This window comes from Centropristis striata, chromosome 2 (genome assembly GCF_030273125.1).
Source record: "Centropristis striata isolate RG_2023a ecotype Rhode Island chromosome 2, C.striata_1.0, whole genome shotgun sequence".
Taxonomy (NCBI): Eukaryota; Metazoa; Chordata; class Actinopteri; order Perciformes; family Serranidae; genus Centropristis; species Centropristis striata.
The window spans coordinates 35,204,676-35,230,007 of record NC_081518.1 but is presented as its reverse complement, the minus strand read 5'-3'; the positions used below and the strand labels follow the sequence as shown (position 1 = coordinate 35,230,007).

At 40.7% G+C, this 25,332-nt stretch overlaps 1 protein-coding gene across 1 annotated transcript in view; it reads left to right on the top strand.

The window, feature by feature from the left end:
* cd276 (CD276 molecule) overlaps window positions 1-25,332 on the top strand; it is a 77,489-nt gene that overhangs the window by 18,386 nt on the left and 33,771 nt on the right. Inside the window, exon 4 of the mRNA XM_059346009.1 lies at window positions 2,166-2,462. Coding sequence (XP_059201992.1) covers window positions 2,166-2,462 — 297 coding nt within the window. The remainder of the gene's footprint in view (window positions 1-2,165; window positions 2,463-25,332) is intronic.

Sequence of the window (25,332 nt, the reverse complement as noted above, 5' to 3'; positions counted from 1 at the left end):
GACACACACTTGTACAAAAACACACCGCACACACCAGGGACAGACTGCAAAGCAGCCTCAGCTAGACTTATTCTATAAAGTACATTACATCTGTTGCATTGCTTTTTCCTATGTTATAATAATAATAATAATAATGTTAATTTGTATTGTTCCGGCTGAATAAACTTAAAGACTGACTTCCCATTTATAATTAATATTCAATTAAATTGTCTTTTATAATTGTATATAAGTCATTTTATGGTACAATGCAATGACATTTCCATTTTACCAAAATTCCTGACTTTTTATAGATGAATAATAATATCAATAACAAAGAAGAAATTATTGCGACATGATTCGAGGGTAAAATAAATAATTAGTTAGGGCCCTAAATGTAATAGTAATTCCCTTTTATTATGAATTACTAAAGCTATTTAGTATAGCACTTTCATAAAGTTGGTGGATTTGAAAATGTTTTTATAAACATTTACATAAAAAATTATGTTTACATTTAAGCCTAGATGTCTTGACTTTTAGTATAGCAGGGGTTTAAAGCCTGAAAACAGCCTACATTTCCCATGATGCAACATAATGTTATTTTTCCACAGGGTTTTCCTGTCTGGTGCAGCCAGAATATCTTTAAAGCTCCACATCCCCAGTTTATAATGGCTGTCTGTAATTTATCTGCAAGCCCAAGCATTGGTCTACTCTGATCTTCAGAAGCTCCTCGAGAGCCACACACACACACACACACACACACACACACACACACACATACAGGTATATTGTCTTAAAGTCTTACAGTAAAAACTAATTCTAATGATGGCTAATGTTTGCGTTGTAGTTTTTCTTTACAATTTGAATTGATTGTATTGAAAGTGACTTGACCTCAGCACTTATACACACATACACTAATAGCATGCAATAAAATGTATTACACAATTACCTATGGAGCAGGTGATTTATGATAATTTCTTCTCTCAAGACGTAAGCAGGTGATAAACAGTTTCCTCGGGGCTGCTGAGCAGTGTTTTTGGTCAATAAACGCTGATTGTGGTCTGTCATGGTCAATATCTGCTGACTTTGATTATTAGCTGTTGTTACGGTCAATCAGCCATCACTAACATCTTCTCTGCTGTGTGACTACATCGCCCGCCTTCACAGCTGAGAGCCTTTTATTTATTTATAATGATACTGTGTGCCTTTCCTTCCTTCTCCCATTTCTATATCTGTTGTGAGATTGTTCCTGTATTCTCCAAGGATGGATGTGCATTAGGTGGTGTTAATGAATAAAATTCTTTCCCCTCCTGGCTGGGGAGAGGGAAAACAATGCCTCCAACAGTGACAAATTGGTTCCGTTTTATTCATTGGATTTATAGATGTTCTATTTTTAGCCAACGTTTACAGTTAACATTGTAGACTTCCTTCATGCTGTGCTGGAAGAAAATGAAAGGAGCTCTCGATGGAAATCTGCCTGTCAGTCAAACGGACAGCTGGGGAAGTTAGTGTGTACCACGCTAAATCTCTCTTTGTGTTGAGAGTCCACTTTTCAAAAAGCAGCTCAGGCAAACTTATTTCATCTCGCCTTCAGCTCCTCCCCATTGTTTGCTGTGCAATGATTGGTTCTGGGAATACAGCAGCCTATTTCTCCGCCACCTCTATGCTCATGTTTTAGCTCAAGGGATTGGAGAAGCATGATTTCAGCCTTGGCGGACGAATCACCCCTCACCTCCACCCCTCTACGCTCTTTTCCATGCTATAGGCTGAGTCTTCCCAAATTTAGTAGCCTGCCAGTTCTATCCTAGGCCTTCTCACCTCTGCCTCCCAGCTTGCAATGGGAGGCAGAGGTGTTTGGCTCAGTGCTTTAGGTCTCTAGAGAGAGTGGCGTTAAGAGTGTAGGGATGCAGCATCAGGATGTGCCACAGATGCTGTCTGCGTCTGTGGGATCTTAAGCACTGTGTTATGCTAAGCTCCCTAAATATAATTAAGAATTTAATGGGAATCATGTCAAACAGTTCCCAGGGTGACTTTCACTGCAGAGAATCTCACTAAATTCAGTATGTGTCTGCTGCTCCCTTATCCTCTCTCTATCCTCACCCGCCCTTGCCCACACTATACCTTTATTTCCTTCCTCCTCCAACCCCTCCCCTCATCATCTCTTCTGTTTACTCTTGCTTTTTTTTCAGCACCCTACTCTAAGCCCGTTGTGACTTTGGAGTCTGAATCAAACCTGAGACCAGGTGATGAAGTTGCCCTGACTTGTGTGGCCTACGGCGGTTATCCTGAAGCTGGCGTGATATGGCAGGATGGGGGCGGACGCAACCTGACAGACAATATCACCACTTCATTGGTGGCCAATGAGGAAGGGCTGTTCACTATGACGAGCGTGCTGACGGTCGTGCTGGAGCCCAATAGCACCTACAGCTGTGGTCTGATCAATCCACTATTGGGCGAGGAGGGCTATGCCTTTGTCACGATCACAGGTGGGTGTGGGTCTTCATCTCTCTTTTTCTATAAATAGCTTCTAAATCTTTCAGTCAACGTTGTCACCTCTATTGTCATGCAAAGTAAACAAGCTAATATTCAACGGCTTCCTGCAGTGTTTGAATGTTACCAGCTCAGACTAATCTTGTTTCCAGTCATGCATAAACAGGGTTTCTTATTAACGTCTGGTATGCTTTTGTGAATCAGTCCATCAGTCAAATCTTCTGCTGTAGAGATGCAACTTTTTTCTTTCCCTTCCTTGAGTCTCTCTGTTTCATGAGAAGAGTAACAGTTCAGCAACAACGGAAATGAATGAGAAATAATGAAATGTCCAATTATGGTCCAATAAGTATAACCTGTCAGTTCTTGTGCATCGTTAAATTAGATCAGTGGGTGATCATTTCCTTGAGGATAGTCGAATAGCTATTCATCACATATTTCAAAATTGCAATACAATAGTAAAATATTGTGCTACATGGAGGGAATGCTCTCCTAGCAGCTGTTTGCAGGAAATGTTTGATAACCAGCAATATGTTTGTTGATTGTTGATGTAACCTTGAGCTAGTTGTGTGACAATACCTATGTTGTATGCAATGGGTCTAATGGTCACCTCAACCCGCCCACTGTCATCACCCACCGCCCATGTCCCCCTGGCCCTGCCAGTGTTCTCTATGTGTTAAGTGCAAGGAGAGTGCCGTGTAAGGTGGGCCAAGGCTGGGTCTCTAATGGGAGCAGCACTGTGTGAAATGGCTCATAAATAAGTAGAGGTGGCCTTAGCCTGCTCTCTGGGCTGGAGCTGGTGCTGAAGCTCGGGTTGTTGAGGCGGAGGTCGAGGCAGAGGTCAGGGAGTGCTGCTCCACTGGGCTGGGAAATGACTGTGCTGTCTGGAAACAGGATGGCCGATTGGCAGGGCAGGCTTGCTGGACGGCTGAGGGAGGGTGGCCTTTCTAACAGTTTGGTTGGCCTCTTTCAAAACAGCACAGATAACCAGTCAGAGGGACCATTGGGGGAGTGGAAAGGTATTAAACACATGGTGAGAATGAAATATGACTGTAAGGTAACAGTGGTGAAATAGTCTGTGGCCGCTATTACCCTTTGATCTTTGCCAGATTGATGCACTACTTCAGGTTTGGTTGAAAAAGATATAATCGTTTTATTACCTTTGATGTCATTTTTTTAATCTCCTCTATTTCCCCTCCACAAATTAAACTCTCATTTTGAAAAAAAAAATGTTGATTGAGTCATCTGGATTGGTAATTCAGGGGTCATGCTTCCAATTTTTCGTTTTTAGTCCCGTAGAGTTTAAAAACCATACATTTCTTTAGCCTAACCTTTAAACTATACAGTCAGTTCCCAGATGGTGCGAATTTTGCCATTTCAGCATCAGTGGCCTAGCCAGAAACACTCAGTTATGAACCAAAGTTAAACTATCAGATGGCTGTGCAAGACATGGAGGCTTGATCTTCAGGGATGCAATAATTCCATCATAGTCCAATGTCTGTCATCTGTCTTTGGAATAAAAAGTAACGACAAACAGTTAAGACTACTTGTCAGCGTGGATGCCCTGCTGCGCCATTTGGAGAACAGTTGTCTACTGTGCACCTTGTCATAGTCAGTGTGACATTTGCTCTTAGTGGTTGAATCACTCCAGAGAAAGAACAAGAGTCCAAACTCTCTTTGAGTGATGGACTGGCAGCAATCTCCTCCTTCCTTTTCATGTGCTATATAAAAACTGTCAGTCTTCTACTGTAACCACATACTGGGCTTCTTTAACTTTGTAATATTTTATTTGGATGAGAAACCTCTTTCATGCCTACCATATTGTGTATGGCCCTAGGTTGTTGAGCTATCACACCCGATTTAGCTTCACAAGCGATGGAATCAGGGACTTGGATGAGATGGCTAGGTTGCCAGGCTACCTTGCTATCTCTGCCGGTTCCATACATACTAGGACAACTTTTGGAATGTTTCACATTTGACAACATTGCACATGAGATTGGCACCATCGCTGACAATTTTCTTCTTTGACTTGAGAGAGATGTTACTTAAACAACAGGAACTTTAAATACTTCAGTTAGCTGGGTGGAAATAACTAAAGACTGGATGGGGTTACTGTGCAGAAGGAAAAAAAATAAGACCAGCTTGGAATTTACCCAAGATAAGTTTGAAGGGATGTGATAACGATAAAGTTTTATGAGTACTGACATTGCACCTTCCACACAGTAACCCTATTCATGTTGGCTGTTATAGGCCAGTTCTAATGTGAAGTGTTATATATGTGGACTTTGGTTCAAGCTTCAGATGAAAAAAAGGTCTCCATCTTGACCTGAATATTGATTGGTTTCCAAAAAAATGTCCATAATACATGAGAAGTTGATTTGTCTGGCAGATGTTTTTCAATCTGATCCAAGTTGTGACTCATCAACATGGATGGTGTCAATACCTAATATACCAAAATACTGGGGTTAGGATGTATGTCAAGTAAATGATTTAACTATTTCTTTGGAAAATATCTCAAATTAGTAAAGTTAGTGGATGAGCATAAAATATCTGGATATATTGATAGACTAGCTGATAGATGACTAGATGACTAGCAATCAATTTATGGAAGCTAGTGGGGATCCAAATATAGATCCAATAAAGAGGTGATGTTGCCCACAAGCTTTGTGTGTACTCTCTGCTGGTTACATTAGAGTTAAGACTTAGTTGCCTTTGCCAAGGAGGTTATGTTTTCTGTGTGGTTTGTCTGTTTGTCAGCAGGATTATGAAAAACTACTGGCCCAATTTCATGAAAGTTGGAGGAAGGGTGTAGCATGGGCCAAGGAAGACGCCAATCACTGGGCAGATAAACAAATTAATCTTCACTGACGTAAACATTAGGCAACAGATTAGGAATTTGTGCTGCATTCATGTGATGTTGGAATAATTGGAAAATTCAGTTCCAAATCATATTTCTTGGCTAACCTGATTTGTTTCCCTTGCTCTTCGTACTGGAATACTGGAAACAGCTATCAACAGTTTAAGCACTGATAGAAAATGAAATAAAATCCAACACATCTTTTTTGTAGCGTCAGTGTTGTTTCCACATTACCACTTTAAGATCATGAACAACTCCGTAAATAAGAGCATCCATGGAATATGTTTTTTTAGCAAATAGGCCATCTCCTCCTTTTTAAGTGTGAAGATTTGATGCTTTTATTTTGTCAACATTATAGTACACTGAATATCTTTGGATTTTGAACAGTTGGTCAAACAAAGCAAACTTTTTTTGGCATTTTATCAACATTAAAAAAGTAATCATCATATTAATTGATAATGAAAGTAATCACCAGGTGCAGCCCTAATACTGTTTATATAGATCTGTTCATATGAGCTTTGATTGTCATTTCTCAGTGTCATGGTCCTGCTGTTCCCCAAACAAAAAAATCTGAACAGATCCAGTCAAAGAAAGTGCCCAAAAAGCATTGGAGTTATTGAAGTATGATGAAGTAAAGACTAAAAGAGGGATGGCAGCAGGAGCAAAACCACAAATATACTGCAGTGGAAAAAAACCTTAATTAAAAGAGTGGTGATCATGATTTTCAGCAATTGGGTGTACATGAATAAGAGTAATTTCTCTGTAGGAGCACCAGCACAGCTTGATGATGGCCCAAGTTGTTAGTAAACACACAGAAGATTTACAGTATTTTGTGTGCCGCGATACAAGGGGGCTTGTTTGAAATGAAAATGTATTTGCATTTGTTTACAACAGCTGGTGTGTGCTTAACAGCTTCTGTAATTAATTTTGACCCAGCAGAATCTTCTGCTGGAGTAGCAGAGTGGAGTGCGCAGAGCTTGAGTTGATACAGGGAAGACACTCGCTTGCTGTATACACTTACAAACATACTACACTCAGGAAGTGGAGAATCCTATTATAAGAATGGGTGAAATCTGCTTAAAATTCTAAATGGACTATGAGAGTGAAAAACGGGGGGAGGGAGAGAGTGAACAAGCATGTTAAAATTTCACACTCTCCCCAATCTCTGATTGAAAAATTGCAATAGTAATACAAATCTCCCCCAGGCAGAACAGGAGTTTGACAAGGTTAATTTTGAGAAAATGAACCCTTTACCCGCACTGAGCTGAGCACTATGTGGGCTGGCATGAGCTACTCTTTGAGAGCCTGTGTTAAGTCATCCATGTTATTCTAACCTCTTTTATAGTCACCACCAATTTAACTACCTCACCAGAAGCATCCAAACTGTCAATACCATATGCACACGCCACATGCACACTATTATCCAGCATCTCAGAGACAGTTGTTTTTGTAAACACGCCCTGTGGCATGCTGGTCAGTTTTTTTAGCAGAACTCTGGAATAGGCAGTGTTTTTGTTTTGCTGGGATATTGATAGATTTTGCAGGGGCAGCAAGGCTTAGTTGCGGGGAGACCCATAGGAACAGCTGGTATTAATGAACAGTCGAATGATGGAAAGGAGCAGCTACGGTCCTCAAATGAACCATGGCCTGTCTGCTTGCCTGGCCAGCATGCTTGTGTACCAACCCCCCTCCTCCCTCTTCCTCCACCTGTCTTCATGGCTTGCACTGTCTCACACTCCCAGCCTATTCTGACCACTTTGTTTTATCCAAAAAAAAAAAAAAAAAAAAAGAATAATGTTTTTGGAGTTTGAAGGGGATCAAGAGTCTATATCCTATCATTTTTTTTACTGATCCTTTTCTGGATGTGGAGCTTTAGCTGTGTATCCCATCTACTGGAGCTGTGTGATTGCTGCAGTGTGTTGTCTGATGGCTGGGTTTCAGGGCCTGTCACTGAAACACCCCCTCCAGCACCACCCCCACTCCGTCTGCTAGCTCTCTCTCAATGAGGATGGCGCCATTTCCCCGGCATCACTCTGCTGGCACAGCATTTACAGTGAACAGTGTGCGGATGGAGATATATAGAGTGGGGAAAGGAAGGAGACAGAGAGATGAGGCAGGGAGATAGAGAGAGGGAGCTAGGGAGACAGGGTTAGGAGGGGGTGAGAAGTGGATGACAGAAAGCAAGATGGAGACAAAAACATTTGCTGAGCTCAGAGTTGTGGCACTACGGCCCGACAGGCAGGCAATGGACTCGCCGAAGGGGGAGGAGGATCACCCCACATGGTGTGGAAGGCTTTTTGCTGAGTTTTACTATCTAGCTGGCATTCTCTGGCTTTCACTTGGCAACATAGTGGCTCAGTGGTTAGCACTGTTGTTTCACAGAAAGAGGATCCCAGATTTCCTTCCCAGTCCCAGTCCTGTTTGTGTGGCATTGGCTTGCTTTCCCCATGTCAGTGTGGGCTTTCCAACCCTTCGTTTCCTCACACATTCAAATTTTCTATCGTTTATTGTCTGCATAGTAAGGGTTTTTATGTACTTTGTCACCCAGAAGACATAATGTTATTTTGTTTTTGTAATATTGTATATTCATTTAATTTATAATGGACATATGAAATAAAGACAGCTAATGCAACTTGCAACCCTCTCCTTCCTGTTATAATTTAGGAACACAGCTCTAAGAAAAAAGGAGCTGCTTCACAATCAATGAAACTTAAATGGACAGTTCACCAACCAAATGTTTTATTACCTGTAGTGTTAATCATCATTCTAGACTGTTTAGGTGTGAGTTGCCAAGTGATGGAGATGTCGGTCGTAGAGATGACTACTTTCTCTCAATTACTATGGAACTAGATGACACTTCGCTTGTTGTGCCTCAAAGACCAAAAAAATAATTTGGAAAAAACTTAACAGCAATGTCTCTTCATCATGAAATCATGACCATGTTACTCAAGGTATTCCACAGACCTTCTCCAACACTCCACCAAAATAGTCTAGAAAAGACAAAATTTGTATTTTTTGTATTTAGAGGTGAACTGTGAACTGCTGCTGCTGTTGTTGTGTCTTACAGTTGGCCAGACCATATGTTAGTTCCTGCACATCAATAACACTGACTGTGTGTCCTTGTTTGTCAAATGGTTTTTTAACCAACTGTCATGGACCCTCACCAAGCTCAGCTTTGCTGCTAGAATTAATCACCCTTGAATGTACTGGAGTCCACACTCTCTAAAGGATTGCCCAACTCACTCAACTTCATCAAAGGCCCTTAGACAGGAATACCATGGTCGTTTGTTCCATGTTTATTCCCTTGTGCAATAGAGACGGAAATGAACATATACATGATCTCTGAGACTTACTCTGTACTTTTCCCCCCATGTCTGCGACTCCACACTGTTACATTCCCTCAGTTTTCTGTCAGATCCTTCCAGTTTCCTTCAGAGAGTATTTCTAAGGTGACTTATTCTGCTCCAGGTATAGCACTGTTTTTGTGGGGCACATTTCCCCCAAGGAGACTGTTTGTTACTGTATGATTGTGAAGCATGTGAAACCAACCTTCACTGTGTAAATCAAGGTTAAAAAACATCTTTAATTGCAATATAAACATTGACCTTTGCTGTGAAGATGCAATCTAACACTGGTGCTAATGGTAGGTGGTACTGCGTGAGCACATTCAGCTATTCATTACACTTAGCTGCCTTTCTTATGAGCTGGCACACATCTTTCTGACTCTTATAATGTCCTCAGAGCTAGATCCTGACGTCGATTGCCATTAAAATAGCCACCTGCCATCCCTACTCACTAGCTACAAAGTGCTAATTCACCTATCACTTCTTAGAAGCTACTAATGAGTGCTTTCTCTAAATATTGTCATGTACGTTATTATTTTCTCAAAATATCTGGAAACAGTATGACATTTTGAAATATTTGTGTTAGATTGGAATAAGATTGTTGCTGTATTGGCATTGCCAAAGGGCCAAACAGAAAGATGCAGGAATCTACAGGTTCTTGTAGGACCTTCTGTCAATCAACTTCAGGGTAATATGTTGCCCAATATCATGTTTTTATTTCCAGCTCCTATAACAAACTACTGTGCCGGTCCTTGTTCTCAACTGAACAAGGTCTAATTTAAATGCAATTAACAGAGCCTTTGGAGAAGCAGAAAACAGCGGTATAAATGAATCTGTTGTCAGTAGAGCAGCAAGCAGGCAACTTTCCCGACGGAGCACTGTATTAATTAGTGTCCACTGCACAAACAGGCTCTCTTTCTCTTGCTGAATGCATGCTCTGTCTTATCAGGAGCCCAGCCAGGGAAAACAACCGAATAGACGGATGAAGTAATGTAGGCAATCTAAAATAAATTCAGGTAGGCAGCAATGGCACTATTGTAAGCACATTAATTCCTATCAGGATTAACTCGGGCCACTTGCCGCTGTCAGTGCTCTAAGACGTTTGAACGTTCTCTCTGGGCCCTCAGTTTAGGAAATTTTATCCTTGTATTATGGCCCGGGCAATGGTATTTGTCATGCTCCCAGTCTTACTGTTAGCCACTCTGAGGGATTGTTGGGTTGGATTCAGTTGTGGGCACTTTCTGGTCTGTGTGATGCTTTTTTAGACCGCTACAATCAGAGAGATAAAATGAGCTCCTCTCTTTTGTGCTGGGATTTATTTTTCCTTTATTCTAGTGCCCTCTCTGCCATCATGACTTTTAAAGTTTTTTTTCCACAGTTTTGTTTTGTTTTTAAATGCTTTTCTTGCTGCAATCAAAAGATTCAGCGTTAAAGTATTTTTTCTGGGATGATTACTTTTTTGGGGCATTTCTTCTGTAAGACAAAGTGTCTCTGTTTTTATTTAGATTCTAAATGGAAATTTGTTCAAAATTAGCTTTCAATTTCAACTAATAAATACCAAAGCTGGCTAAGCGATTACCCTCACCACCCAAAGAGCGCTCAAAGAACTTTTTGCCAATTTCTCTAAAATCCGGTCACTTATGCAACTGTGGTCATGCCATCTTCACACTCGAGAGTCCCAAGCCACAGCTCAAAAGTCATTGCACATCTTCATAGCTTTATACAGTAAATATGGTGGCTAAAAAGAGCATGTTTCTCCTAAAGGAAATGTATTGGGCATTCGTAATGCATTTGGCCACCTGTTGAAGCACATTCCAGCCATTAATTGGCTCTTCTTTTTGTTATTTAGTAGTTTGTAGTTATTACGTGTTCAATTAACTATTTAAGTTTGACCATATGGCCTTAGTTAGGTAAATTCCCCAAAAAGTACAGCAGTTTTAGCACAGAAAAAAAAAGTTTGAAACAAAAATGTAATCAAATTGTGACCTTAAAATTGAAAGTGTGTCCATCTGGCCATACAATAAGTGTTATTATGTATTACACATGTATACCCATGAGTTAATTCCTGTCTTCTGCATGTCAACATGCATGTGATCAAAAACAGGCTCCACCTCTGCTCCAAGAACACATCATGGCAGTGTGATCCTCCCTATCGCCACCCTCTCACTAACAGCAGTCTGACATCTTTATGCCCGTCCCCGGCCCGGTGGAAACCTGTCTCTCTCTGTCCTCCCTCGCTTTTCTTTTCAGGACACTGTATTTACGACAGCACTAAACGCACAAAAGCCCTCTTTTGTTATTGATCGGGTTCATTTTGATTTGGACTCACAGCAAGGACTATCACTGGGACCGGTGGGGCCCTGCAGTGTACATTTCACACAGCTCCCGCTAAATCCTGTAAGAGGGATTGGTTTCGGGAGGTCTGGCATCAGTCTTGGCTTCACGATATGAAATCATATTAGTTTCAGCTTTTCGGAATCACTGGGAGAATAGCCACCAACAAACGGCCGGGCACACCTTCAAAGTTTGCTTATTTAGTTATTCAGCCCATTTATTTGATGTTTAAACTCTGTACCTGATAACACCATGAATTATTGTCCTGCAAAGGATGTTTGCAACCTCAGTAAATTGCTTTGTTCTGTGCATGCAAACAGCCCAAATTAGTGGCTGGCTACACACAAAGAGCATTGTCTCACAATATAATGTGTTTTCAATTAGGAGGCGTTGAGAGATTCAGCTTATTCTCAGGATAGGTAGCTCTTTTCTTCGATAGCTCTAGAGACCAGTAATTGATTACCAAGTGTGAAATGGAAGTTAAGAACAGACTGAGTGTGGCTGTGTCCCAGAGGAGAGGAGTTTGGAGCAGGCGTAGTGCTCGACTCGCTCACCTCCCCCTGTACTGACAGCTTGACTCGAAAATACGTAAGCACCCACTGACTCACTGTGCGATAAGAAACGCACCTATTACAGAGCCTTTTATTTCAACCCCAGTGTCAAATATCACAGTAATGACTGTGATTAAGCCATGCTGCGGTCGTGCTCCTTATGATACCAGTTTGAATGGACAGCAGCTCGCGATGACTCACATCCCCTTCAGGTTGCATTAATATCTTCGCGCTGGCTCGGACTCTGTAGCCACGCCTGTCTCCCCGGAGCCTGACAACTTGCAGCTCATTACAGACAAACTGTCCACGAGGAAACAAACTCGCTCTTCTTACCTTATTAATATTGTCAACTGTGTTTAATTTCATCACTTGCCCTCCTTGTGTGTGTGTTGCTGCAGTAAGTGCAACTCTCTGTCAGCAGCATAGACAGCTCAGTGACCCACACCGCAAGACTCTGTCATATCTATAATGTATCTGTCTCGATGCTTTCAGCCACTTACTCTACCAGATGAAGAGTGATGCCATTTGTAATGTCGGGTCGTTTTCCTGATGTGGTTGTTAGAGGGGTTAAGCAATCCAAACAGGGTTACACTACTGAGAGTGTCTCAGAGTACTATGGCTGTGTTGTGGAACCAAGAAATTTAGTTCAACTGAGCTGAAGGCTGATGTTTGGAGAGGGAGTGGAAATTGAAGCAATTGAACACGTTTGCTGATACATTAAATATGATTTAAAGGAATGTTTAAACCTCTGGGGAAATTTGCTTATTTGCTGTCTGCTGGAGAGTTAGATGAGAAGACCAATTCCACTCTCTCACCAGACAAAGAGTGCAAACGGGGAAAACAGCTGGTCTGGATTTGCTGAAATGTACTTTAAATAAGTTTAAATAACTAAATCAGCCTACCAGTACAAAATATAATGTCTGAATTAGTGAGTTTTAGAGGTGTTGTAGACAGCAGAGCAGGTCTGAAGTGAAGCCAATGCAGAAGCATCTTAAACCGGTGTTCTATCTAAAGGCCTGCAGGGGGTGTCTCCACTGGCTGTAAAGAGAAGTTGGATTATACAGAAGTCTACAGGAACATGACCCTGCTTCTCACTTGATTTTTCAACAGTAAATATCTTCCTTATGAGTTGATAGTCTCATAGTTTCTTTATTAAAGCCTGATGTTCATCTTGCAATAATGGTCCCATTTAAAGTAAAAATGGATGATAAAGCAAAGTAAGGCTATCTATCACAGCGTCATCACACGTCATGTGTGCTTTGCATTAGAACTTTGGCCCTTAAACAGTGTGCTTTCACACCAGCAAAGTTAACTATAACATTTTTTTTAAACATAAAATGCTCAGCATTCACACTGCAAAAAAAGAAAAGTTGGGTGAACTCAAAATTTCAAGGCAACAAACTTCTATAAAATTTTAAGTTGGACAACTAAACTAAATGTTTTAAGTTTTGTTTTTGAGTTTGCTCAACTCTGAATTTCTCTGGCACAATTGTAATGCCGCTATGAAATGTCAGCTAATGTTGTGACCACAATTTTGAGTTAGCATTGATACGCTAATGGCTACTCTTGTAGCTGTAAGCAGCGCCGCTAGCATCAGTTAGCCGCTAGCTTTCGCTAATGACCAAATTTCACAACAAAGAAATAAGAGTTAGCAGAACTGTTGTCCCTTGTTTTGAACCCCAACTTAAAGATATAAGTAACAACAACTCACAAACTTCTTTTTGAGCATACAGCTGGCTTCCTTTGTGGTGCTAACTTACATTATTGCCCTAAATGTCCGTAATTTATATTTCCAGGTATTACCAAAAAATTACAAGTTGGCTTTTTTGCAGTGCAGTTGTAATAAAAATAATCAGCTGTTTTTTGAAGATTATATTTTTGGCACTTTTCATGCTTTATTTTGATATTGTATACTGACAGATAGAATTGTAGGGGGAGACAGAGGGGAAGACATGTGGCAAAGGGACCTCGGCCGGATTCAAACCCGGGTCCGCAGCGGCAAGGATTCCACCGGGACGCCCCAGTCAGCTTTTTTTTTTCTTTTCATTATAGTTACAGATACAACTTACAAACAAAGCTTACTAGATTCTGTTAGCTGATAATTCCTCCCCACATTCTCAGAAATGGTCTCTTTGGATTAAAAAACAACATGGTGACAGCCGTAATTCTTAAAAGCGGTAGTCCATAAACTAATGGGGGAAGTCCTGATGTCTAACTCCTCTTCTTTTATACAGTCTGTGGCTGTAGCTTTTTTTTTTACCAGGCAGGTGTTGGAGAGTGGTATCGATCTTCTCACCTTACTCTCAGCAAAAAAAAGCGAATAAGCCCATTTCCCAAAATGTCATGAATTCAATATAAGGCACACACAGGAAATACAGATTTTGCTCTATGTACAGTATGTCTCAAACATGACGTCTAATGATTTATCATGTTTGGTATCCCACACATACATGTGTTGCTGCAGGGCTGTGTACACACCTGCTATATGACACATTAGGCAGACAGACTGATGTCCTTGGATTTCAATATTTCACTGCATCTAAAGCCACGTGGCATGACGTGATGACATTGTGGACGCGATGATGTAACTGGTTATAGTTTTGAAATATGTGCTGCTTCAGCAGAGTGATGACTTCCATCCCGAGATGAAAGTAAGTGTGTCCTGTTTTGTATTGTGCACCACGAGAAGAATTAGTGCCGGTACTCCAAAGCAGGGAAAAGAAGCTGTCAAGGTTACAGAGTAAAATAGGATTCAAGTTGTAATCCTGTACATTGTAAATCTGCCATTGATTTACAAGAATGCCTTAAATAATGTTTCTCCCACTATTTTCTTGTTATTAATCATAAGTTTTAAAGCAAGGGGCAGACAGCTTCAAAGACGGCAGTACTGTGCATCATTATGGTGTCAAAATATGATAGAAAGGGAGAAAAAGAGGGCAAAGTCCTTTTTGCAGTTGCTTCAAGGTCTCCCTGTCATTCCAGCGCAGCGGGGGCTATAGAGGTCTATTGTGTAACTAAAAAAAGAACAATGTAGAGTGTCAGGAAGTAATTGCTGGTAGAAGTAATCATCCATTCTGTACGATGTGAGTATTTAGCTGGGTGTGTTGCATACATAAGCCATTACATATACTAGATGTGACTTATTTAAAGTCACAGTGAAATTAGAAATCCATTTTCCCAATTTTGAATCCTGTGTCCCTGTGTTTATTGTTCATTTATCTCTTTTTATTTGTCGTAAAAAATCAGGATGAGAACATTTTCACATTGAAATCCATGTCCTTTCTCTTCCTGTAAATCCAAGTAAAACTATTTCAAATGTTTGATGACTCATCCTGCACTCAGGGGTGTTTACAAAAATGAATCTAAGGAGACTTTGGGCGACTAGCTAGCTAACAGAGCGATATAGAAAAAGATGGGAAGAGATGTGTGTTTGGATATCAGCTGGCAAAAACACCTTTATTTTTAGAATCTGGTGTTACAGTTTTCTTTCACATCCAAAACCATGTGGCTGAGATCTAGTATTTCGGAGAGGATTTCGACCAATTCTGTGTCACTTTTGCTGGTGGGCAAGTGGGGAGCTCCGGGTTGCTGGAAGTATAGAGGGGCTAGAAAGCTGGTCACCATTCCTCTGGCTGTGCTGCCTTCGCTGCATCGACGTGGAGCCAGTTGAAAGTCGAGTTTCCCTTTCATCTCCCCTGTCTTGCTCTTTATCCAACAACAGGTGAGGGACGTGCATGGGAGGCCACCAGACTTCAGTATCTCCGTATCATGCTTAACTCTAAGCCTGACCACATTTTAGCAGTCCAATCAAATGTGCAGGATTTGATTTAAATCCCCCTTGTAACTGTATACTGCTTAAATATTTAGTTTCACTGGGAAATATGTCACAGTACAGAAGCAGAAGATGCTCCGACTTCCTTTTCACAGGGACTTTAGTAACTTCTCAGTGTTTTGAGGACAGTGAAATCTGGAATATTCTCTCTGGAAGTGTAAAGCTTATGAAAACAGTTTGTTGGTTTATAATCAAGCCCCGCACCAGTGATAGAGCCCTTTTTAAACAGAAGTCAGTCAGTTATAAACTTGTGACTTGTGACTGTGGTTCCCCATGCAGTCGTTGTTCTGTTAGAAGAAAATTTGTCTCAAAGTCATTGCCCAGATGAAGGAGTCATTTTTGTTTGCATTTACGCAGAAAATGCTTACTTAGCATGCATGCTGTTTATAGCGGTGGCCTGTATCACACACTCACACCTGGGAACAACAACAAACTCGTTCTGCCAGTCACTGAGCAGCTCCACGGGAGAGTTTTAGGGGTTAATACCTCATTCAAGGACGGGTAACAGTAGCCTGCAGCTCTGTGAGTTGTTTTCTGCCATGCAAACTTTAAGAAAGTATCTTATATTCCCATCAGTTTAACTCTTTCTCACATCTCTCTCTCTCTCTGTCTTTCTTTCTTTTTTGCCTTTACTCTCTATTTATCTATTCAAGGCTAGCAGCCTTTAATATTTATTATTTATTTGTTGACATTTTGATTATCATAAGATGCTTAAAAGCTAATCAATGTCAAGTTTAATCTTTTGTTTTCTCTCGCTTAGACTTTTTCAGAACCTGCCAACATTGCTCTAAGCCCTCAGTGTTGATATATTTTGTTGAATGAGAGAATAAACACCCTTATTTGTGCATTAGCTAGCCTTGTTTTAGTCATAATGTATTAGTTTTGTGGAAAGTGCTACCCTTGTGGGACATTGTTATGAACATATTGTCCCTGACTCTTTTCTCAGCCAGCGGCTGAGCATTTTCTCAGGCTAAATGACTTAGCCACACACAAGTTGTGAGACTGTGATTAGCTATATTCCACTGAGAGAGAGATTTACAGAGTCATTTTTTCAGTCTGTCCAAGATATCATATTTTAAAAGTGCTGGAAGGAGACAAAGTATATTTAAGCAATAAGCCATGAGAAGCTGTACTTGACAGTGATTTTGAAAAAGCTTAGAGGCATTGTTAGGGACTCTTCTAAAAGAACTGTCAAAGCACAGCTCCGAGTACTTTTTTGCTTTTGTGAAATGACTGCAATAAAAAAAAGAATGTAAATGTGCCATAAATGTTACATTTTAATGTAATTTCTCTTATAAATAATGATACTCCTACCAATTTGAGTGGTGATTTTGGGTTACAGGGTATTTTACAAGAACTTCAACCACACTCAATCAAAAGTGAGTTAAGAAAGTGTTTGATGATTTAAACTCAATAAATGACTTGATTTTCTAAGAGGAGCTATATGTATTGATCCAGCTGAGCCCTTAATGGACATTGGAAAGATGTTTAAAAGCCGAAAACCTTTGAAATGTCTCTTTTTAATCATTTGATATCACAATGGATCTGAGTGCTAGCTTTCAGAGTGCAGTCATAAATTAAAGATAGCAATATACGGTAATGCAAGAATGTCAATTTGAAAGAAAGCTCCCAGCTACATGCATAACAGGGTTACAAAAAGATTATATAACTTAAAATTAGATATAATAAAAGGATTATTGACATTGTATGGTATAAAAAAACGTGTTTATAGTTTCAGGCCTTTTGTAATCTAGGCGTTCTCTTAGATGTCTCCTCCCAACAACATGCACTTCAATACTTGCTTAGAAATGCCTTAATAAATTCTATACTCTTTGTGCAGAAGAGTGATAATAGAAAAAAAGTTTGAAGCCGCTTGCTGGTAACGATCTGCCAGCGAAATGTCCTCAAATGAGACACTGTGTCTCTGCTGGCACCAAGAGCGTTCGGGGTGTCATTCATTAGATAAACGTGACCTCAGATGACCCAGCTGTGTGGTTTCAACCATGTTTGTATTTATTTGCATTCAGACAAGCAAATTATAGTGCAATTACCTGAAGAGGTTTGTTCTTGAGATGAGCGGCTAACAGGAGTGAGCTGACCTGCTCCAAACCGAGCTCGGCGTATAGCTTGAGTGCTTTGAGAATATTCATCTGTCTCTCCAGTAACCACCAAAGACTGCAGCAGAGGAAAATGAGAAATGCTGTTTTATAATGAGAGCCCTAGGCAAAGACATACAGAGACATGTCTTTTAAAAAAATCTGTCATTATATATTCTCCTAGTAATACTGCAGAGGGAGAAGCATACTAAGAACTCTCACTCTTTGAAGAGGTTCAGGCACTTCTTTAATGTTTGGGATAGAACTAGCAATGCCTTGTGATATAGGGTTAATCCTATATCCTGTCAGTTTGTATTCAGATTTTTATCATAAGCACCAACTGTTCCTGTGGATTTGAGCTACGGATCTGTTTTATCATAAATAAACATTGATTCTTTAAATCAGCCAGAATCAACAATGGCTTCAAAAAGTTTTGCCAGAGATAAGGCAATTTCGTAACGAGAGCACACTCGATACAACGTCTAAGTGTTGATGCTGTTGAGCTGTCCCATTACAGATTCATAGCAATCTAAGGAGACAAAAAGCAAGCGCGAAAGACTGCTACAAAAGCTTTTGCAGCTACTGGGTGAGTTCCTGAGATAAATGAACACTTGAATGCATGGTTCAATAAGTGTCATGTTAAAGTTCATATTCTCAGTGATGTTTCTCACCCCCTTCACACTAAACTGATGTAACACAGGAGTTGTTTCAGCAATAGGTGTGCACTTCACAGACTGTCTGCAAAGAGTTTCAAACTGCAGCTTGTTCTTGGTGCAATGAGCCATTGGGATGAGTACAATGTGGCTCATGCACTGTGTTAGTGTGGCTTTCTAGTAGTAAAGAAACTTAATATTGTTAAGCTTTTGCCTTTATGTGTCATTTAAGTATTCTTTAAGTATTCAGCCCTGTTTATGTTCTTATCATTTAAAGTCATTTACCACTAGCAGCATGTGATTAGGCACTGATGAAATAACAAATTAGGATCACTGTTTAAAGATCTACACATCAACATTTTATATTGACAATGGATAGATAACTGAGTGTTATGTGAAAGGTCTTAGTAACAAACCTACAGAAGCTTATCACTACACTATGCAGTTTCTGTCAGCTGTCAGTAGCATAGTAGCAAATTTCAGTTCATTGTTTGGTTTCTACTGTTTTTACTGGTTGAGTCAAACCGCTCCCATCTGTGTTGTTTCAAGCAGCAGCTAGCAGCTGTTGTAATGTAATGTAGGAATGTAATGAAAATTCTCCAAATTCAAAATTTGATTAGACTTTTGATTTTCAATTCAATTTAGAAATGGCATTTTTTAACTTCTGAAGGCATTGCCATTTTTAAACTCAGTTGTCTTGGTTCATAAAGATCAACAGATCATTTTTTTATGCCCTTACAACTGTCTTTCACATGTTCAAATAGTTTTTTAAATATAGGCTAAATTTTAGAAAAGTGTGATATAACTGCCAGAGTGTTCTGGAATGTCGCACATATGGGGCCATATGGTCAAATTGGAGTTTTTTCCAATTCTATTTTTGTTTTTGATGCTTGAAATTGAAAACTCAGAACTGAAATCATGACAGAATTGAAATCATGACATTCAAGCTAGTAAGATAAAATATGACTTGGGATACTCTTTTTAAACAACAGAGGGCGCAATCTGCTTTTGACTTTACTTTTTTTGCGTCAGCAGCCTTATCAAGGCACAAAGGATGCACCATCTTGATTCAAATCAGAGGTGGCAGCATTTTATCTTTCTTATTAGAGGGAAAAAAAGCAGAGAACTGCTTCTGGGATTCAGCTTTTCGTCCGGGGATACAGGGGCAAGTCATAAAAAAAAAATGGGTGAGAAGATAACAGACAAATCATAAACAGTGTGCTTTGTGTATGTCCAGAGACCTCAGCCTTTTTAGTACCAAATGGCAGGCTGACAATATTAGCAAAGTACCTGGTGAGCAGTGGAGCGTTAAGCAGCTTAACAGCAAGGTATTTCTCCCAGGAGCTGGTGGAGACCAAAACAGAGCTACAAAAAGATTGAATATCTTCCATTAGTCCAAGTCCAATAAATACTGATATTACTCAATGTCGGATCTGCTGGATGTGTAAATAGGTAACTGTTTGACTAACTAACATGTTTGCCATAACAGCATGGTTAGACAGTAATATGTCAATGTTGTGTTAACAGCTTATTGCGATGGTCCCAAGGGGCTGCAAAACTAATTACTGCCCCTTTAAGAGGAACCAGATGTAGCTCAGGTGAAGAATTAAGTTAGTTTGTTTAGCAGGATCAATGCATACACTTTGTTTTAAATGGCTCTTTAATCCTTTGATAGCTATTTGTCCTTGTCACTCTGCTCTCAGCTCCTCCACTTGGCATTATCAACTAGCCAGATAGTCTGTTTTGGTACTGATAGCTGTCACTAGTGATTCTCTTCTACACATCCTCAGCATCTCACAGACGGCTCTTGCTTTAAGCTAATTAAAAATTTAGACACAACACAATGTTGTAAACTGAGTATTGCACCCAAGTTCTGTCTGCAATGCAAAGATGGCCTAGTGAAGAAATGGAGCAACCAATGAAAAAAAAAGAGAAGAAAATCAATAGTCCACTCTGCCTTCCAACATCTTAATGCCACTCTCAGTGGAGAGGGATGTGTGGAAGTGATGGAGTCTCTGTCAGTTACTAGACATCAGAGGAGTTTTTAATTGAGGCCCCAGTGGGGCTGGGAGGGACATGGGGGATGTTGAGAGAGAGCTAGTCGGGCCGGTGTTAGATGAGGTGGGCAGACCGGCTGTGAGACAGTATTGTCGCCCACTTTCATCCTTCTCCCAGACTAGAACTGGGCAGTATGACATGAAATTTATATCACAGTATGTTATGAATATTGATGGTATATATTTTTTCTCATAATTTCAATTATATGTGATTCTAATGCAGGACAGACTAATATAGTAAGAAGTTATTAACTGAACCCTAAAGTTATGATCATAAATGGTAAAATGGTAAATGGACTGCTCTTATCCAAAGCGCTTTACACTACAGACTACGCTCATTCACCTGTTCACACACATACTGGTGGCCAAGGCTACCAGGGCACACTGGTGCCACCTGCCACCATTGGGAATTCATTTACACACCAATGAACGCAGCATCAGGAGCCATTTGGGGTTCAGTATCTTGCCCAAGGATACTTCGACATGTAGGCTGCCATGGTCTGGGATCGAACCACCCAGCTTCCGAGTGGGTGGCCACTCTACCAACTGAGCCACAGCCGCCCCCGATCAATGTGTTAATAAACTTTTTCAGTGTTTGCAGAGGAGAGTTTCCTACCAGGTGAAATTAATAGCTTATCACACTGCACAGCTGTGTGTCTGATCTCTGTTTTTACAACAGCTGCAGAACAAGTTCAGGATTTTGCTTTGTGTGCAATGTTTGCAAGTCTGTTTTATGTACCATGGATCCTGCGTTTTCACCATGCCCTTGCACGTCTGACTCGTCTCATCATTAGGACAGGGACTCTGGCAACAATGTGTTGTGGATTTTTCTTTTTTCACCAGTGCCAGTGCTACTTGTGTCAGAGCTAGAGCACATTTTCAAACATTCCTCATACTTGCTGACATGTTTCCTCATGATTTGCTCCCGTCTCCATCGAGCTGTCTGACTCCATTTCTTCAGCCGCCCTTTTCTTTGCATGCAAATGTGCGTTTGTTTTAGTGTAAAAGGGAAGCGTTTGCTCACTGGTTAACATGCAATGAGCTGATGCTTGCGGTGAAATTTGACGTGACATTTAAAATCCATTCTGTACCAGAACAAATGGTGTAGCCAAATCCACATTAGATCACCACCGGTATGAAGTTTTTCCTGGTTATACTGCCCACCTCTACCCCAGGCTATTGTTTATATATTCCAGCACAGAGCTATTACACATTCTCACACCTCTCTGCCTGTAACGTAGCCTCTGCCTTGCTAACACGACAACCGTGCAGTTGGCTCTGAGCTGTATATTCACTTAATTAGTCAGTCTACTGGGTATGGGATTACCTTCAACTGTAAAGATGAGAAAACTCACTCTAACCTTGCCCCTGGCATATCTGAGTAAGACTTGAAATCATTCCTTTGAATATACCTGTGACTTAACTTCTCCCTGCTTCCCTTACAGACAAATCAGTGACTGTCATACGTTGGTGCGGTTGTGTTCTGTAGTAATACACAACAGGCTTCCAGACAGTTATTGAGATTACTTATATAGTTCAGTTTCACTCTTTTGTTTTCATGGCACTTTGACATTTTTGCGGAAAAACAGATGTCACCTCACATGAATTATTAATGCCAATTATATCTCTGTATGTGTATGTATGTCTAAAGTAATGTGTTAACTCATATGGTAGCTCAACGTGTGCTTGTAGTACTGAAAGTCACTGGCAGTCCATCTTAAAGAAGTTCTTCACCTGAAACTTAGATTTTGAATAATAGATACTCATCCCAAATTCTGATTATGCAACCACCAATTTTTCAGTTTGTCCCGTTTTTTGTTTTGTCACTTCTAATATCTAGGCGCAATTGGTAATTAGTGGCCACATGCTCCCAAAAAAAATCAATGGCAGCATTTCACCTTTCACATTTCACGATCCCGTCTGATAGCTCCGTGGCTAAGCCAGGTCTCTAGAATCACCATAACCAACTATCCATGCTGTTGGTTCCTGCTTGTTCGTAGGAAAAACACTGTAGAGCAGGTTTTTGCAGGGCTAAGAAGTCACTCACTTTCCAATGTTCTCATTGTCTTGTTTTGCATGAGCAAGCCACAATGATCCAAATCCATATCCTGCATTGACCTGCCAATTGTAACTCAAGCTCAGTCCATTTCAATGTCTCATTGAACAGCCTGGGAATATTCACTTGTGGATCAATCACATTGAGGTCTGACTTGCCACATAGGGCTCGGTATCGATACTCAATAAGTATCAACCAAAATAGCCAGGTACCAAGTAGTGTCAGAATGTCTTCAGTCCAACAATACCTGCATTCTATCATTTTTGTACCCAGATCTACAAAATAATTATGTTATTCAATGTGTGATTGGCCCTCTGCAGTAGAGACAACCCATTAGGTGAAGTGAAATGTGGTAAAATTGAGCATGATGTATTTAATGGAGTGGGCAGTTTAGTTTGCCGAGATGCCCCCCCATAAATCTGTGGCATCTGATTTAAAAAAAAAAAATAAAAAAAAAAGATGGTGGTGGTGGCTTTTTATGCACTGAACACTTCCTTTCACATAATATAATGGACATCAAATGAAGTAAAAGGTATCAAATCAAGTTGATTATTATAACTGGTTGTCACAATACGAGAATTTCAAACTCGATACCGATAAACTCCGGAAAATGGTAAACGGACTGCACTTATATAGCGCTTTTATTCAAAGCGCTTTACACTACAGACTGTGCTCATTCACCCATTCACACACACTGGTGCCACCTGCTACCATTGGGAGTTAATTCTCACACACTGATGAACGCAGCATCAGGAGACATTTGGGGTTCAGTATCTTGCTCAAGGATACTTCGACATGTAGGCTGCCATGGTCTGGGATCGAACCACCAACCTTCCGATCAATGTGCAACTGCTCTACCAACTGAACCACAGCCACCCCGGAAAATACTCTGTACTTTATACCATTTCAATACTACGGCGGAAAAATTACAAAAAATTAAAGAGGTATGATATGGTTTGTTTTAGAACTAGAATTTTAACATCAATGACAAAGTAATGCAAAAAAAGACAGTATCTAAGGTATGACAAAAATTAAGCGACGCCTGCGCGCTAGTTCAGGCAGTCAACTCGAGCTGCGCTTCCATACATATGACATGCCCCATTCCTCATACATTCTCAACCAATTCACACCCTCCAATCTATCTGGCGGCCTATTTAAGTTAAAGTAATCCTAACGGGCAGGACTGATATCGTTTTCTGCTTAGCTCCCACATTAATGTTAGTCATTTTATACTTATTAGCTAGCATAATGATTATTTAACAGATGGCTAATGTTGCTATCGGCTAATTACTAATAGTTAAACAGCTAGCGTTAACATGTGCCGCCGCACAGGTTAACATTCATGATAACTGACGGGAACTTTACTGACCTCTCAAAATTTCCCATGAAGACCGGGGTGTCGGTCTTTCAGATGTTCTGCCAAATCAGTTCTGGTACTTGACTTGGTTGCCACCAATTTGTAGCACTCCTTGCAGAAAGGCTTATCTATATCTTCCACCTTTCCCTAGTCGTCTGCCACATAAGCAAAATATTTCCATACGGCACTTCTACTTTTTTCATTTTCGACCAAAAAAGGCTCTTCTTCAGCAGCAGCACCTGCAATGTTGTTTGTTAAAACGTCAACTTGTGTTCACGTGTTCAGCTGCTGGTGAGGGGAGGGGCTATGCGTGCCTCCTGCACCGGTGCAGTTGTGTGTGTGAATTTTTTAGTATCAGTTTTAACAGAATTTTTTTTGACAACCCTATCAGTACTGGTATTGTCATTTTCAAAGCTCTATTAGTCCTAGTATCCCACTAACACATCATTTTGAATCCATAGCGCTGTACTATAAGCAGTGTAGCTCTGGACTCTGAGCTAACTTTCAACTGAAGAAAGGTCAGTAGCAGCCTGACATGTCTGAGACACAGCTTATGAGTTGAGAGCGAACTAATACGTCCAAACCTCATTGTGATTCCAGCCCAGTCCAACACCCACGTAGTTACCAGCTCAATGCCTGCCTGCCTGCTTGCAAGCCCACAACTCATTCCCGTGTTTGTTTTTTCCCCTTCTCGGGTCGCTTGGTCACTCACCCGCTTTCCCTCCAACCTTCACCGACTCACTAATTCATCCACCTTACTCTCCCACTCACCTTCCACCACTTCCCCCACCACCACCAGATGGCTTTTATAGTTCTCCCGCTGAGAAAAAAAGAGGGCTGTTAGAAACTTTATTCCTATAAATGCAGAGCCATTACTCTGTTTTAATGTGCACGTCTGCACATCATACACTCGTGTTTGCCATGAGCCCATGGCGTCAAGGGAAGGGCAATAATGTCAGACAAATTGTGTAAGTAAATGGGCGCTAGGTCGTCCTAGAGACGAGCGCATTGCCTCCCTGCATGCCAATAAGACAGCGAGGTAGCATCTCGCTGAAAAGCAATTTATTGAAATGCAAAAAGAGGAGAGAAGGCTCAGAGCAAAGATGCTGACAGGACAAAAACCTGTCGGCATCTATCTCAGTTTGCCAAGTTTTCCCTCTACAAGTGAGCTTCTTGTCCTCTCCCAGAGAGGAGAGGTGTTCCCTAGAAATATTGCAAGAACAGCTGGCGTGCCTGTGTGGCCACAAGCTCTTTATGCTGGGCTGAATGGGGAGGGTTCAGAGGTTTTGATGGACACCTTTGTGGTTGATAATAAAGGGCGGTAATTGAAACTGAAGCTGAAACAAATTCAAAGTCATTCGTTCAATGTAATCCTAATATTCATGCTCCTGTTTTTCATTCAGGCTAATCCGTGTCCTCTGACACAGAGGCCATCTTCTTTCCATTAGCACCGTTGTTATTGTTTCTGCCAATCTCTTCCCTGTGAGATCGCCGGCGCTACATAGAAACTGAATAAAGAAGTTTATATCACCAATGTCGGCGAGCCTGCTTGCACTCGCTGAGTTAGTATGCATCAATCACCTCGCCACTGTTGGGTGAATGTGATTTAAGTGTGAGCTCCTGTTTTGTCTCACTGAGTTTTATATCTCATTCACTTTACTGTTTCTTCCCTGCCTTACTGTATTGTCTGAATGAATGTCTTTATCTCCGCCATGTGACTCATTGTTAGAGA